The sequence below is a fragment of the Helianthus annuus genome, chromosome 6, assembly GCF_002127325.2.
Source record: "Helianthus annuus cultivar XRQ/B chromosome 6, HanXRQr2.0-SUNRISE, whole genome shotgun sequence".
NCBI classification, from domain to species: Eukaryota; Viridiplantae; Streptophyta; class Magnoliopsida; order Asterales; family Asteraceae; genus Helianthus; species Helianthus annuus.
In genome coordinates this window covers 17,252,085-17,270,072 of record NC_035438.2, presented here as the reverse complement: position 1 = coordinate 17,270,072, position 17,988 = coordinate 17,252,085, and the positions used below count along the sequence as shown (strand labels likewise).

General features: G+C 40.1%; 1 protein-coding gene across 1 annotated transcript; it reads left to right on the top strand.

The window, feature by feature from the left end:
• Positions 1-12,327: 12,327 nt before the first annotated feature.
• LOC110863799 (GDSL esterase/lipase At5g55050) lies at positions 12,328-16,128 on the top strand. The gene is made up of 5 exons (XM_022113090.2): positions 12,328-12,510; positions 14,712-14,833; positions 14,976-15,212; positions 15,490-15,739; positions 15,823-16,128. Exons 1-5 carry the CDS (start codon positions 12,333-12,335, stop codon positions 16,041-16,043), a joined length of 1,008 nt encoding a protein of 335 aa, XP_021968782.2. The 5' UTR covers positions 12,328-12,332; the 3' UTR covers positions 16,044-16,128.
• The last annotated feature ends 1,860 nt before the right edge of the window (positions 16,129-17,988 follow it).

Below are 17,988 nucleotides of genomic sequence, written 5' to 3'. Positions count from 1 at the left end.
TCGGCTAGCATGTGGCCCCACACTTTTACAGTTTCATGAAGTATGGTATTAAACGAGGTACTGTTCGATCGAATAACTGTTTGTCAACATTACTCCTCGGATCATGAGATACTATGCTTCAACCCTTAATCGATTTTCAACTCGTCCGTTGTATTGAAGTGCCGCCCGATCGAACATGCCGTCCGATCAGGTGACATCTCAATGAGAACTCAACCAGAAGTGTCTAACCGATCGGTTAAGCCGGCCGATCGAACATGCTGTTCGATCGATCGGCCTAAAAGGTAAGAACACTTCAGTGTTCTCAAATGCTACAACGAAAGCTTCGAAAGGACAAACCATCATACGCAAACACATCCTACACAAAGGAAGAAACAATCCACTCGAACAGTCCAACCGATCGAGCCTACCGACCGATCGAACAGACTGTCATCAAACTATTCAGGCTAACCCTATAGTTAGGAACCAACAGACCGAAGCTTATAGGTTATCTCCAGCTACTCTTCACTATCACTGCACTCGAATTTTCAAATAGAATCAAGTGATTTAGTCAGGATTAGGTGTGAAAACCGCAAACTCCCGACTAAATTACTTGATCAATGCCGATTTTATCAGTTTATCGACGATTTCCTCATTATTTTCGAAAACAAACGAGGAGAATTATACCAAAACAGGAGTGAAATCCATATTTTGATGAATAATCTCCTCAAATTTTACTAAAACAAGGAAGAAGTTGCTAAGCTAGGGGTGAAACCCTAACCTTGACAACTTGTTCCGGATTTTATTCATCTCACCAAAGCCTCGACGGACTCCAACGACCTGAACTCATGAGTACGACCTAGGGAATACGTGTCGAATGCCCAAGAATGGAGGCAACAACTCGAGCCCGAAAGTTGAAAAGTGACAACAAGTCTATTGTGAATAGTCGAAACGCTTTGGGAAGTCAATGTCTAGTAGCCGCAGACAATCCATTTCACGATTTTGTTTTGAGCCCGCTATTATTGATCGTCGATTTTATGTGTTTTACGTGTATTTACCTGCTTATGTGTTTAAATTTTCAGAGCTTTACTCGATTCTTGCTATCACTTCGATCGACACACACGATCCGCATTGCCTTTCTACCTCAAAAACGGTAACAAATCGCTATGAACCTAGACGATACTACGATACGCTATACGATTATACTACACTACTCGATATACTATACGAACGACACGCGAGCTTTGAATAATAGGTTTCTGTATTTTGACTGCATCTGCGATTGAATGTGTATGTGCTTCTGTGTTATGCGTCTTTGTGCTCTATGTGCCTACGTGCTTATGTGCTTCTGTGATTACGTGAATCTGTGATTATGTGCCTATATGTTTATGTGATGTGTGTTTCGACGTGTTTCTAAGCTTTAGTAAGTAGTAGACGTGTGAGGTGAGATTCGATTTGTTGTGTCTGAGACATACGGCAATGTCTGTTGCAGACCATGTCGTCATCTGGACACCGAACCCCACTTACTCGCCAAGAGAAGAGAGACAAACGTCTCGCTGATATCATTGCCAAGAGTGTGGCAAAAGCTGTAAGCGAGGTGTATGAGAACGTCAGCAAGTCGTCTGAGGAGTCGCGAACTGAAGCTCCTAAAGATGCCAACAAGAATGGTTTCAGCTTCAAACAGTTTAAAGCATGCGGACCCAAAGAATTCACCGGAGAAGATGGCCCTACCGCCATGTTTCAATGGTTTGATTCAGTCGAAGTCACTCTGCGCCAAAGCGACTGTCCTGAAAATCTTCGCACCCTCAATGCTACTGGCGTCTTCCAGTCCCGAGCTCTAGACTGGTGGACGGCCGAACGAAACAAGCGTGGGAATGATGCAGCTTATGAGCTGACTTGGGAAGAGCTGAAGGCCATCATGATGGACGAATTCTGCCCTCCCCATGAACACCAAAAGCTGGAGGACGAATTTTGGAACATCAAGCAGAAGGATGGAGACAACGCTTCTTTAACTGCTCGCTTCAAGCAGCTTAGCATTATCTGTCCTGATCAAGTCAAGACGCCAGATATGGCCATCAAGAAGTACATTCGAGCTCTACCAGATTGTGTTGCCGACTTTGTTCATGCCGCCAAGACATCATCGATTGAAGAGACTTATCTGCTTGCCGCCGAGATCAATGATAAGCGGGTAAAAGCTGGTTTCTGGGATAAGCCATCCAAGTCTCTGCATCAAGCTACCACTGCAGCAACCACCGACTCCACTGCTCAACCCTCCAAGTCCTCACGCCGGAAGAAGAAGCACAGCAACAACAGCTCCAGCAACAAGAACTGTGCTGTCGCAACAACTGCTGCCCCACTGCAAGCCGTACAAGCTCAGCAGCAGTCTCATCATCGACCAGCTCCAGTGATCAATGCGCCGCCAGCAAAGCGCGCTTACACAGGTCCCCACCCGCTCTGCCCGACATGCTCATATCATCATCCGGTGGGAATCGCCTGTCGTTTCTGCGCTCACTGCAACCTTTACGGTCATTTCACTGCGAATTGTCGCTATGGTCCCGTCAAGCCCCAGTTCAAGCCACTGCACAACAAGCTCTACTCCCAACCCCTCAAGGCCAACACGCAGCTCAAGCACCTGCGGTCAATGCTCGAGTCTGCTTTGCATGTGGTGACCCTAACCACTTTGCAAACATGTGCCAGAACAGGGTGGTGAAACAAGAGCCCCAACAGCAACAGCAGCAGCCTCAGCAGCAGCAGCAAGCAGCTTGTGCCAGAACCTTTAATATCAACGCCCGTCAAGCCCAGGCTGACAACAACGTGGTTAATGGTACGTTCCTTGTGAATGGTATTTATGCATCATGTTTGTTTGATACTGGAGCCGATAACTGTTTTGTGTCGTTTGAATTCGAGAAGCTCCTTAGTCGTAAGCGTTCTTATCTCCCCTCGTCATTCGAAGTCGAAGTTGCTATTGGAAGAACTGTCGCCGTTAACTCTGTTCTCCGTAATTGTACTCTCGAGCTCAACAATCACATCTTCCCAATCGATCTTATTCCGATGCAGCTCGGAAGTTTTGACGTCATAGTAGGCATGGACTTTCTTCGTGAAAACCATGCTGAAGTTGTGTGTTTTGATAAGATGATTCGATTCTCGCTCGCGAATGGTGATCTATTATGTGCGTACAATGAAACAGCTTCAAAAGGGCTCAAACTCATGTCATGCATCCAAGCTAGCAAGTATCTCCGCAAGGAATACAGAGCTTTCTTGGCCAACATTGTAGTAGCGGAGAAGGAAAAGAAAAAGAAGGCCGAAGTCAAAGACGTTCCAGTGGTTCGTGAATTTCCTCAGGTGTTCCCTGATGATCTTCCCGGACTACCGCCAAGTCATGATATCGACTTTCGTATCGACCTTATTCCTGGAGCTAACCCTGTTGCCAAAGCCCCTTACCGACTCGCGCCATCCGAAATGAGGGAACTTTCAAACCAACTCCAGGAATTACTTGAAAAAGGCTTTATTCGCCCGAGCACCTCTCCCTGGGGCGCACCAGTCCTTTTCGTTAAAAAGAAGGATGGGTCGTTCAGGATGTGTATCGACTACCGGGAATTGAATAAGCTGACCATCAAGAACCGAGACCCCTTACCTCGAATCGACGATTTGTTTGATCAGCTACAAGGTGCATCATGTTTCTCGAAGATCGATTTACGCTCAGGTTATCATCAGTTACGCATACAAGAGGATGACATCCCTAAAACAGCTTTTTGAACCCGATATGGCCACTATGAGTTCGTTGTTATGCCTTTTGGTTTAACTAACGCACCCGCGGTTTTTATGGATCTGATGAATCGCGTGTGTAAGCCTTATCTTGACCGTTTCGTTATCGTATTCATCAACGATGTCCTGATTTATTCCAAGTCGAAAGCCGAACACGCGCAACATCTACGTTTGGTTCTCGAGCTACTCCAAGGGAACCAACTCTATGCCAAGTTCTCCAAGTGTGAATTCTGGCTGGAGGAGGTTCAGTTTCTGGGTCACATCGTTAATAGTCAAGGTATTCATGTCGATCCTGCGAAGATTGAAGCAGTTAAGAGTTGGATTACGCCTAAGAACCTGTCTGAAGTTCGTTCTTTTCTCGGACTAGCGGGCTATTATCGACGATTTATCGAAGGATTCTCTAAGATCGCTGTGCCGCTTACCGCTCTTACCCATAAAGACAGATCTTTTGTTTGGGGAACTGAACAAGAATCTGCTTTTCAAACTCTCAAGCATATGCTTTGCAATGCTCCTATTCTCACATTGCCCGACGGGAACAACGATTTCATTGTCTATTGTGATGCTTCCAACCTTGGACTTGGCTGTGTTCTCATCCAACGAGACAAGGTTATAGCTTACGCATCTCGTCAGCTCAAAATCCACGAGAAGAACTATATAACCCACGATCTCGAGCTAGGCGCAATTGTTTTTGCATTAAAGATTTGGCGACACTACCTGTATGGTACCAAGTGTACGATCTTCACCGATCACAGGAGTTTACAACACATCTTTAATCAGAAAGAACTTAACATGCGTCAACGCCGATGGGTAGAACTTCTTAACGATTACGACTGTGAGATTCGTTATCACCCAGGCAAGGCAAATGTTGTCGCCGACGCGCTCAGCAGACGGAGTTATGTGCTCAGTATTCGCAATAACCAAGCCCAACATAATCTCGAAACCCTCATCCGCGAAGCCCAACATGCTTGCTTTAACGAACGCACTTTGAAGAAAGAGAGGATCTATCACGATGGAGCTCAGCTTGTAAGCAAAGCAGATGGGATTTTCTATTATCTGGACCGAGTTTGGATCCTTAAGCGGACCGAATTGCGAAGGATTATAATGGACGAAGCCCACAAATCCCGCTATTCTATTCATCCCGGTGCCGACAAAATGTACCAGGACCTTCGTTACAAGTACTGGTGGCCAGGCATGAAACGGGATATCGCCCTCTATGTTGGAAGTTGCCTGACGTGTGCGAGAGTTAAGGCTGAACATCAGCGACCTCCTGGCTTACTCGAACAACCTCCAATCCCCATATGGAAGTGGGAGAGTATAGCTATGGATTTCATAACCAAACTTTCGCCCACGCCATCAGGTCACGATAGCATTTGGGTTATAGTTGATCGTCTGACCAAATCAGCCCACTTCTTACCAATACGGGAAGACTACGAGGTAGAACGACTAGCCCGAATCTACACCGACGAGATCATTTGTAATCATGGTACGCCTCGTGACATCATTCAGACCGTGACGCTCGGTTTACTTCGCGAATGTGGGAAACGTTTCAAGCGGCTCTCGGTACGACGCTTAACTTAAGTACCGCATTCCATCCTCAAACCAACGGACAAACTGAAAGGACGATCCGTACTCTTGAAGACATGCCCCGTGCGTGTGTTATAGACTTTGGTGGTAGTTGGAACAAATACCTATCGTTAGTCGAATTCTCGTACAACAACAGTTATCATGCCAGCATTCAAATGGCATCATTCGAGGCCTTATATGGAAGAAGATGTCGTTCGCCTATTGTATGGCACGAGATCGGACATTCGCAACTAACCGGTGCCGAGTTACTACAAGAAACGACTGACAAAATCCTCCAGATTCGGGACAACTTGTCGAAAGCCCGGGATAGACAGAAAAGTTACGCCGATAGAAGACGCAAGCCCCTTGAATTTGACGTTGGCGACTACGTACTCCTAAAGGTATCACCTAGGAAGGGTGTGGTCAGATTCGGCAAGAAAGGGAAACTAGCGCCTCGATATGTTGGACCTTTTAAGATTCTGGAAAGGATCGGAAAAGTCGCCTACAGACTCGAACTACCAGAGGAACTCAGTAACGTCCACCCGACTTTCCACGTGTCAAACCTCCGAAAATGCCTAGCTGACCATGATCTAATTGTGCCTCTCGACGATCTTCATGCCAACGAAACGCTACACTTCGTGGAAAAGCCTGTCGAAATCATGGATCGCCAAACCAAGCAACTCAGACGCTCTCGCATCCCTATCGTGAAAGTCCTATGGGAAGGCAAACGAGGCGCGGAGTTCACTTGGGAACTCGAAAGCGACATGAAGGCTAAGTACCCGCACTTGTTTAAATAAAGACCTGAAGCGTGAAATTGGTAATTCGTGGTGCTTTACAGCTTCGAGCCTAATTTCGGGACGAAATTCCCTAAACAAGGGGAGGCTGTAACACCCCGTGTTTTCGAATGTCAAAGTCAAAGTCAAAGTCCAAGTCAACTTTGACTTCTTTGACTATTAGTCTATTTTATGTTTATTTGTATTATGTGGAGTAAGTGTTGTAATCCAGAAAAAATCGAAGTAATCGAATGTTTAATCGATGCGAACCGATTTACGACTGTGAATAGTAGGAAGTAACAATGCGATAAAGTTAACCAATCAGTAATCAAGCTAATCGAATCATCAATCGAACTCGAACCTCGAACTATGCGAATTTGGTGTTATATTACTTGTGTGTGTGCCTTATGTGTTACCTGTGTGTGCTTACTTTATGTTTTGTGTGGTATTCAATCGAATCAATCGAAACTCGAATCGAAACTCAAAACTCAATCGAATGCAATCGAAATCGAATTATGACGAATGGTAGCGTAAGGATGGTGTGAAATATAGATGATTGTATGTTAGATATAGTGGTGGGGACTAAAAGTAATTTGATTAGGAAACTCTATCGTACTCGTATCGTCTTCAATCGAAATCGAAATATCAGAAATCGTCGCACCGAACACTCGAAACAGGCTGTGGATCGATCAGGCTGTCAGCCGATCGAACCGCCCAGCTGATCGGACGGACTGTCCGATCGAGCAGGCTGTCTGATCGGGATGCCTGGCCGATCGGCCAGCCCTTTCCTCTTTTAGAGCCTATAAATAGGCCTGTCATTGTCATTCTTTCCACTTTTGGAAACTCTCTGACTGACCAACTCGTGCTCCTCATCTTTTCTCAGATTTCTTCCGATTCCGGTAAGTTTTCATCCTAAATCTTGTACTTTCTTGATCAATACACACTCCTACACCTTTCTATCTTTCAAATCTTGATTTCTAACCGTGAAATCATCCAGATCTAAGCATTCTAGGATGATGTCATCATGGTGTTCTTCAAGAACATCATGTTTTGGCCTCATTCCACCAAGAATCACTTGGATCTAGCCGATTTCCACATAACAAACTAAGATCTATTACAGATCTGCACATTTACATGGTGTGAAGGATTGAAAGAAGGATTTCCAACTTTCTTTCAACTCTTTTACACTCAATGCTTCAAACCGGTAGAAACGGAGCTTGAACCAACACACTAATCATTCTAATAGTGGTGTGGTTTAAGATTCAGATTCTATCTACAAGGTTCACCGATTTCGGGTTAAGCGTTAACTACCGTTCTGAACCGTTCACCGGCCGGATTTGGGTGATTCCTGTCCGAGCAGGGGAAACAAGTAAGAACGAAAGTGTTATGGTTCAGCTCGATGTCAAAATACCTCGATATAATGTCAAAACAATCATAACAGCCAAGTGTTGGACGAAAAGGCCGACCAGGCCAGAAAGCTGACCGATCGGACAGGATGTTCGAATAGACAGCCTAGCCGATCAGACATGTCAGCCGATCGGCTAGCATGTGGCCCCACACTTTGACAGTTTCATGAAGTATGGCATTGAACGAGGTACTGTTCGATCGAATAACTGTTTGTCAACATTACTCCTCGGATCATGAGATACTATGCTTCAACCCTTAATCGATTTTCAACTCGTCCGTTGTATTGAAGTGCCGCCTGATCGAACATGCCGTCCGATCAGGTGACATCTCATTGTGAACTCAACCAGAAGTGTCTAACCGGTCGGTTAAGCCGGCCGATCAAACATGCTGTTCGATCGATCGACCTGAAAGGTAAGAACACTTCAGTGTTCTCAAATGCTACTACGAAAGGTTCAAAAGGACAAACCATCATACGCAAACACATCCTACACAAAGGAAGAAACAATCCACTCGAACAGTCCAACCGATTGAGCCTACCGGCCGATCGAACAGACTGTCCGAATGGACTGCCTAACCAAACGAACAACCTGTCCGATCGAACCTGCTGTTCGATCGACCAGGCTGTTCGACCCATCATCACTTGTTTCCATTCTACGTGTTACTCATCGTTATGCCATCAAACTATTCAGGCTAACCCTACTCTCAAGCGCTCCCTTCAATCCATCAATCAATCATTGTGAGTATACTCGATCCCCTTTTTTGCTTTTAGCACTTTTGGGGTGTTACATACGTTACCTATTTCAAATCACAATCAAATACACTACTCAATTATTTGAACGCTAACCGATTCGCATGTATTACGTGACTAAATGAATGCTTGTTGTTATGTTTACACGTGGAATGCTGTCTACCTGCCTTAACGACGTAGTACTATAGCTTGGACTCAGCACCCGTTCACACGGGGGTTGTTAAGGACAATCACTTGCATGGATTACGGTGGTAATCATGTATTGCGAACTGTCTCGGACAGTCAACCCGCAGTCACTGGTATCGATAGATCCATGTCGATAATTAACATGCTTCGTTTTCCTCTGTGTACGTGCTGGTTATGCGTAAACTATTTCGAACTTTATATGCTATTATCAAACTTGTATGCTCACCTTTACATTTATGTATTGACTGTATTTTAACGTATGTGACAGGTGTTTAAGATGTTTGCTTGCTAGGAAAGCGAGGCTAGAATAAAGCTCTAGGGCCCCCCAACAAATAGTTGTCTGAAGTCAACAGAATAGGGGTCTTTAGAACAACAAACAATATTTATTTATTTTTATTTAAATCTGAGTTGTCGGAACAGAATATTTGACTAGATGTTATTTGTAATAATTTGTTTTGCCATTTGAGGCACGGTATGGGACGTGTTACATAAATTGAATGGTAATGATAGTTGTTATGGAAACTTCTGGACAATCTGTTTCGCTCAGTGCCATACCCCGATGATTCCGCCATCGGTTGGGGTGTGACACTAGAAACATTCAATTTAAAAAAAAACCTACTCCTCATCCGAATCATGAAACTCCAAACCTAGAGAACCTACTAGTTCGATTAAATCGTATCTCAACCGAAAGTGAGTTTCTTCGTTACGCAATTGTAGATGGATATCTTGTGGAACTTGAACTTGTGTAGGAGGATCCGGCACCCAATCCGGGGATATTGCACGTCCGTATTCTTTGATCAGCATATTGTGCAATATGATACATGCATACATTATGCTATGTATTGATTTCTTGCTCGTCGCACGAACCGGTCGGTGTAGTATACCCCATCTACCCTTTAAAACACCAAATGCCCTCTCAACATCTTTTCTTGCCGATTCTTGCAATTTTTTGAACACCTTTTCTTTAGCCTCGACAGGAAATGAGGGAGCTTTCACAAAAACAGACCAAGACGGGTAGATACCATCCACAAGAAAAAAGCCTCGTCTGTAATGTCGACCGTTAACATAGAAAGGAGAGGAAGGTGCAGTACCATCCGTTACGCTTTGGAACAACGGCGACGTGTGCAACACATTGATGTCGTTGTTTGAACCTGGAACACCGAAATACGAATGCCAAATCCATAAATCATTCGACGCCATCGCTTCTAGTATAATGGTTGGTCTTTTGATGTCTCCCCTAACATACGCCCCTCGCAACTCTCTTGGACAATTTTTCCACTCGATATGTGTACAATCGATGCTACCGAGCATCCCGGGAAAATGCCATCTAGCCTCGTGTGCGGCGTAAATACGTGAGATATCGTGGCTTGTCGGTTTACGTAAAAACTCGTTAGCATACAACTTAATGACCGCGTTGCAAAAAATTGCAAACATTCACGTGAAGTGCTTTCCGACATAGCTAGGTATTCATTATATTGACCGGGAGGGTTACCTGTCGCTAGTTGGCGAATGGCGAACGTGCATTTTTGTATCGGCGTGAAACTTGGTTTGCCCCTCGCATCGTAACCTTCTTGAAACCATTCCTCACTTGCTTCGATGTCTCCAACAATCTTTAAAAATAATTCTTTGGGTAAACGAAACCGATCTCTAAATGTTTCGGCATTGTAGAGCGGATTTTCCACAAAATAATCGTTCATCAAAACTTCGTTGGCACGTATACGATCACGGTCGACCATCTTCTTCTTTGGGCGGGACGACTCGGCATCAAGCTCGTTATACACCGACACAAAATATTTTAGCGTCTCGTTGTCGGACGACGACTCGGTATCACTATCGCTAGACATCGGAAACGTTGAATCCGTAGGGAATTCCATTTGAGAAAGATATAAAAATTGTGAGAAATGGGTTTATGTTTTTGATGTGTGTAAAATGGTTTAAAATGGAGATATATATAAAAGGTTTAAAGGTTTTTTTTTTTATTTTTTTAATAAACTTAACCGTTGAATAACGGTCGAATATGGCCCAACGTTCAAATTCTTTCAAATCTCAACGCGTTAAACTTGATGCGGCGGCGGTGTTCCATGATGGATTAACGAGTGATCGGGGTGGTATAACGGACCACCCCGTGTGCTCTTAGTATAATAATACATATAGTTTTTTTTAATATTTTTAATATTTTAATATTATATAGCTTGTTTTAATACTTTTATTATTTTAATATTATAAGTATTATAATTTTCTTTACTTTTTAATTTGGATAAGTTTGGTGTCAACCGGTACTGATGTTGAAAATACAGGTACGGTCCGGTTCGTTATCGGTACTTGAAGGTAAAAATCGACACCACCCTTGTATAGAAAAAACACCAAAAGTCGGTACTGAATTGATTTTGAAAATCTTTTAGTTCGGGAAATTCAGTACTGCTACCCGGTACCATTTGCTCATCCCTGATTACAGATACCGTACGAACAACAACGGTATTGTGCAACTTTTTTTTGTTGGTTTTCTTCAACTTTTAATGATACCTTTTTTTTTAGTTTCAGGGGTTGGGATGAGATCGATGCCAATCGATACCGAATCGGTACTGGTACCATAAATACTGGTTACGGTATCGGTATATAAAGTTAAAAGCTGGTAGTGAATCGGTAACGGGAACGCCAAAAGTCAGTACCAAATTGGTATTTAAGATCTTTCGGTTCAGGAAATTCGGTACCGGTACTGACCACGGGTTTCATACGAACATCACTACCATACAATTTTTTTGGTTGATTTTTTTTTTGTTATCTTTTAGTGTTTTTTTATATAATTTCTTTTTATTTTTGTCACCAGTTTCATGCGCAACGTACTCGTAGTAATTTTAAAACGCATGTAAACACAAACTAAATAAGATCATTAAAAACCTAGTTTTTTTAAATGCGATGTTTCTATAGTATAATGTTTTTTTTTTATAATTGAAATGGTATGTTTATTTAAAATATAAATGTAATTAGTTTTACAAATAAAAGATTGTGACTGTAATTATTGAAGTTAAAGGGTATTCATTGTAATCTGATACAAACATAAAGACCAAATTGAACAAATGATAGGTCAAGATCATGTTGTTCATTGGGAAAATATAATTTACCCTAAAATATATGTTTTTTAATATATTTATTTAAATGTTATAAATATAAAAAAATGATTAATTAATGATTGCGAGGCTACATTCCATACCATGTGCTTTAGACTGGAGGGTATGGGGGCCGTCCCCATGCCCATCCTCCCGCCGCCGCCCCAAAAGTTCCACCCCCTTGCTCTGTCGCCGCCCCAGCCCCGTTGACGTCGTCCGCTGCCCGCCGCCCAAGCCGGGCCTCATCCACTCACACACACCTATACATACACACATATATAAAGGGGTTCATCCCCTGTCCCTAGGTCCATCCTCTTTAGGTTCATCCTTACACCCGCTTACGTGACGGTGACGTGGCGGCCCACCCTCCCCACATCATACCTTCCAGTCTTATTGACATGGGCAAATAAAACCTCGACGCTGACGCTGACGCTGAAGCGACACATTAAAGTCTCTATGGGCTCTGTTCCAAACCTAAATGTTATCATTCAATTACAATTAATGTTTTAGCAAGTCTACTAGTTATTTATATATTCGACCAACAAATATAGGTAAAACTGACGTAGAGGCTGATATGTTCTTGACTATTTTTGTGGTCTACCAGATCAAATAATAGTAATAAAAAAAAAAGTTGACTTCTTTCACTTTCAATATGGTTTGCTTTCAAACACTGTATAATTAAATCCACATCAACCCTCTCATTTCATACCATACACCCACAAATACTACTACAAAATGTCTAATTCCATTAAACTCATAACATCTTTGTTTCTGTGTGGTGTAGTCTTCTTCTTATCGGCCAGTGTTATGTGCCAATCAGTCCCGGGGGTTTACATTTTTGGAGACTCTTTGGTGGACGTCGGCAACAACAATCACCTTCCTCTTTCCCTTCTTAAGGCTAATTTCCCTCACAACGGTGTAGATTTTCCTACCGGAGAAGCTACTGGCCGGTTTAGTAATGGAAAAAATGCTGCTGACTTTCTTGGTATGTTTTGCTGATTATTTAAGCCTTGAAATTGATCAGGAAAATCAGAAGAATATTAACAGAGCCGTATTGGAGAACTTTAAAAAAATTTAGGCATCGGGCGACAAAAATTACCGGGCCCAAAAATTGTGGTTAAAAGGGAAATGATTTAAAAAATAAAAGTTTGGTGGTGAAGCGAATGCTTGAGCTTAAAACCTTTCCTTTATTTTGAGATGACTTTTCCACTCCATCACCAACACTTTATTAGATAATAAATGGATGCATATATTAAAATATATAATTAAGTATATATATAGGGAATAGTTTGAGATGACTTTTCCACTCCATCACCAACACTTTATTAGATAATAAATGGATGCATATATTAAAATATATAATTAAGTATATATATAGGGAATAGGGGAATGTTCATTTGAGAAGAAAATTTAATTGAGAAGAAAAAAAAAAAACAAAGGTAATTTTGTAAAACATTAATTGGTTTTTTCACTTATTTCATTTATTATCATTTTTAACTAATTAATTAGTCATAAAGACTATTATCCTTCACACTAACTTTTTATTTTTTCCTACATACATCAAAAGTTATGTTACATATTTTGAAATTCATCCTACACGTTGAAATTTATCATACACAACTCGCAATTTATCATACACAACTCGTAATTTATCCTACACTTTAAATTATTTTATTTTATTTTTTTGAAAAATATATATTTTGAAGATAAGTTACAAAAAATTTAATGTATTAGCTATTAAAGAAGAAAACTACAAATTAATGACCTATGTAGATTTACCAATGTACCCTTATAGTAGCATTAAATACTTATATTAAATGAAGTAAAATAAAACATTCTTATTGGTTGAAATTTGTTCTTTTTTCTTCTTACAAAAAATTTCTACTCATTTGAACTCTCCACATAGGGAATATTGGATCCTAATAATCCCAACTATTCGCCGTTGGCCGCTAACAATCCCAACTTTAAAATAAACCACTCGCAGTCCTAACTTTTAACATATTGGCCTCCAATGAACCCTTACTAACAGAACCTTAACGCTGTTAGTCTCCGGTCGCTGGAAAACTCATTTTTGGCCGGAAAACTCAACATTTTTGTCCCAAACCTCTTTGTAACCTTATTATGGACCTTTTGGGAACCTTTTTCTAGTAAAAGGCCCAATTAATAGAGTCGTCAAAAAACTTATTTTTTGCCGGAAAACTCAACTTTTTGGCCGGAAAACTCAATATTTTCGTCTCAAACCTCTTTGTAACCTTAGATCGGACCTTTAGAAACCTTTTTCTAGACAAAAATGGTTTTCTGGCGACTGGAAACTAACGGCGTTAGGGTTCTGTTCGTCAGGGTCCATTGGTGGCCAATATATCAATAGTTGGGAGTGCAAGTGGTTATTTTTGAAGTTGAGACTATTGACGGCCAATGACGAATAGTTGAGATTATTAAAATCAATATTCCTATATATAACAGCTTATAAAAACCTTTCTGGTCTTTAAAAATTTGGGTCTTGAGCGACGACACGGGTTAACCCGCCCAAGAGCCTGCCATGAATATTAAGATTAAAGGACTTACGTAATACGTAAGGTAGGGATCAAATGAGAACTTCTCGAGTCCTTTCGGAGTGAAAGGAAGGGGAAAGAAGTTGGAATTATATTATTTTTTCTTTCATTTTCTTGTCTTTCCTTAATTCTTTTTCCTTTCCTTTTCTTAATTCTTTTCTCTTATTTTATTTCATTTATTAAACTCAAGGTCACAAGTGCGATAACTAGCCAGAAACCAATTAGAATCATTATTTATTATAAAATTATAATGTAAAACATTAGCCGCCTGATCTTCATAAGACTATCTGTAATGGTTAATGCCGCATAAGGGGCATTTTTCGTCATGTCAGCATCATAACACCCTTCAATAATGGTTACCCCCTAGTGCCATCCCAGTCCATTACTTTCCAAAAAAATTTTCTCCTCATTTGGTTTGGCATTATATTAGAAATGTCACAACCTCTTCATGCCCCTATAATGCCTAAGGGGCGGTGTTAAGAGCATTATCAAGCTCTTCACGCCCATACCAATGTTCTAATTGATTAATTCCCTTTTGTACGCATATTTAAATTATAACTTGTATGGATCATGTAGGTTTATATAACAGTTTTAAATCTGTTTCTGAATTAAAATAACTTGTGCGATTTGGCAGCTGAAAAGGTGGGATTACCTACCGCGCCGCCATATCTTTCATCGAAGTCAGAAGTTCCAATTACCGGAGTCAGTTTTGCATCAGGAGGTGCAGGTCTCTTAAACCGGACCGATGATCTCTTTGTAAGAAGAATGCATCTCAAAACCAATGTGGTTTGAGAATCTTTCTTTCTGAAAAAAAAAAAAAAAAACCATCATGCATATGCATGCATGGGCCATTCAGTTCAGATCCTTAATCTGATTCTTAATTATGTTATAACTGCAGAGACAAGCAATTTCAATGACACAACAAGTTGACTACTTCGCTTTAGTACATGACCATCTTGTTCAACAACTGGGCTCGGATGGTGCTCGAGCCCACTTGGCGAAATCCTTATTTGTGATTGTGATTGGAAGCAATGATCTCTTTGCCTACTTCCACAACAACTCCAAAGTCTCAAAGAAGTACACCCCACAACAATATGTTGATCTCATGGCATCCACCTTCAAACAACTTATCAAGGTAATAAAACCTCTTGTTTTAAGATACTTTAGTTGGATTTACAGCATAAACATAAATTAAAAGCATTTTTTGAGTAGAAAATAACATTATTTTTTGAATACTTAAGTCTAAGATCATTTATTTGTAAGATGATTCTAATTTCTAAATCTCAAGGCTAATGTTAATCTTTAAACAATAAAAACTAAATTATATAACTAAATAAAGGTGTGCGTGAAAAGATTGGGTTTTTTTTTTTGGGAATTTTGCCATTTACCAAGTGACTTGACTTGGTTTACAGAGGTTGTATGGTATGGAAGCACGTAAATTTGTGGTGACTGGAGTTGGAGTGATTGGTTGTTGTCCTGCACGGAGAAAGGAAACCGCCACGAGTGAATGCAAAGTGGAAGCAAATAATTGGTCGACAAAGTACAACGATGGGCTAAAATTATTACTACAGGATCTGAAGTTGGAATTATCAGAAATCAACTATTCTTACTTTGATACTTACGGCGTCATGAATAACATCATCCAAAATCCTCAAACTTATGGTACTCACTACCTAGTAGTTTTTATTGATCTAGCTAAGAGGTTTGGAAAGTCTTAAACTAACATAGTATTGATTCGCTTGAAGGAATTATCGAGACAAAAGAAGCTTGTTGTGGTCTTGGCAACATGAAAGCCGACGTCCCTTGCATCCCAATTGCGACTTATTGCTCCAACAGAAGGGACCATCTTTTCTGGGATCGCGTTCATCCCACGGAAATCGTGTCAAGTCTATTTGCTAATCTGTTATACAACGGAACTCAAGAGGTTACGTTTCCAATAAATGTAGAACAACTTGCTAAATTGTAGACCGTGAACATGAAGATACAAATGGTTTTCATCGTATTGTGAAAGTGATTCCCAAGTAACATGTTTTTTTAATGGCTAAACTTGCATGTTATGGGGATTGAACTCATAACCTCCTACTATTCTACACCTTATCTAACTTATCAACACCATTGAACTATTCTCGGTGGATCCCAAGTAACATGTAACATCAACTATTTTAATAATTATTAGACCATGCGTAGTGGTTTGATAAATAATGCCCCTACCATAGGGCGTTTTATGCCATGTGGCAGTTTAGTCAGCATGGGGGCATTATTGGGCGTTTTTGTAAAAGTGGCGTAGTGGGAATAATGCCCAATAACGCCCCATCCAATCATTACACAATATATATGGGTGGGAGGTAAAAAAAAAAGAAAAAAAAATTAAATCTAGCCATCCAATCATGACCGTTGCATCTCGTTCTGATTGGTCGAAGATTTGCCCCTTCAACGTGTTTCAAAACACGCCACAAACCATTTTTTCGCGAATAATGCCCAATAGCGCCGGGGTGTAGTAGCGCTGGGGCATTTTCCGGCCTTTTCTTAGATTTTTTTTTTTTAAAAACACACCCCATTACGGGTGGTCTTATTATAATTTATTGGTTTAATAATGAGGGCCCTTAAAGGTCATTCAAACATTTGTGCATGTTAAATAATAATCGAAATCTTCAAATTTGCTCTTTAAGACCATGTGTAGTGGGGCATTTTCTTTAAAAAAATTTCAAAAAAAACGCCCAATAACGCCTACCCCACCATTACATGAGGCGTTACTTTATAAAATTTTTGAAAAAAAAGTCATCCGGCGTTTTCTTTGAAACGCCCAAACAAACAAGCATAAACTTTGACTGACCAATAGGAGCATAGATTAGTGGATGACTTTTCATCTTTTTGAATAAGTTTTTTTTTTTTAATAATTGGAAGGGGCATTATTAGGCATTATGCCCACTACACCACTTTTGCTATAATGCCTCATGCTGACTGGGATGACACGTGTCGGATAATGCCCCATGGTGGGGGCATTATAATTCTTCACCACTACACATGGTCTAAGAGGAGTCACCACCATTCAAATATTCACACATAACTTTGTATCTAGAATAAAAAAAAATAATAACGGAAAATAGTTATATGAGAAAAATAAAATAAAAGAATAATAACCTATATATTATTAAAATAAAATTATAATAAAGAGTTAGATGGGTTCATGGAGAAGAATGACTGAGGTGGCACTTGATGAATGTATTGAGTGATTCCTCAAGGTTGGTTTTTAATATTAAACTAGCTTTTAGAAGCCATGTATGTGGTAATCGTTAACTCAAACAAAAAATTAAATGTAACGACATTAAATCATACACGTGTTTTGCGGTCTATTAACCCGTAAAATTTAGATCGAAACATAAAACATTATCGTAGAAATAATAATTATGTTGAAACGTTAAAGAACATTATTCAAGTGGGTTTAAATCATAAGGGTTATTTTGTACTTTTACCTCAAATAGTAAACATGTGAGTATAACCAATTTGATAATTAATACTTGGTTAATAATAATAATAATAATAATAATAATAATAATAATAATAATAATAATAATAATAGTTAAATAAACTTAAAAAAGTATAGGTTATATTAAGTTTCAAACTAAACTTTGAGGATTATATTGTATTTAGACTAATATTTTACGGGAAGAAAGGAAAAAAAGTTATTAATACTCTAGAGAAAATGAAAAACTAGTAAAGTCTTTGAGAAAAAATTGAAACTTAGAAGATGTGACACGAATGAATTAGCCTAGTAGTCTACAACCACTTAAAGCAGTAACAATTTGAACAATGAATATGTGACTACAAACATTTTTGGTAATTAATGTTATATAAAATATAAATAGATATATAGGGTAAAGTTCTTGTACAAATAATCTTAACATACTAAA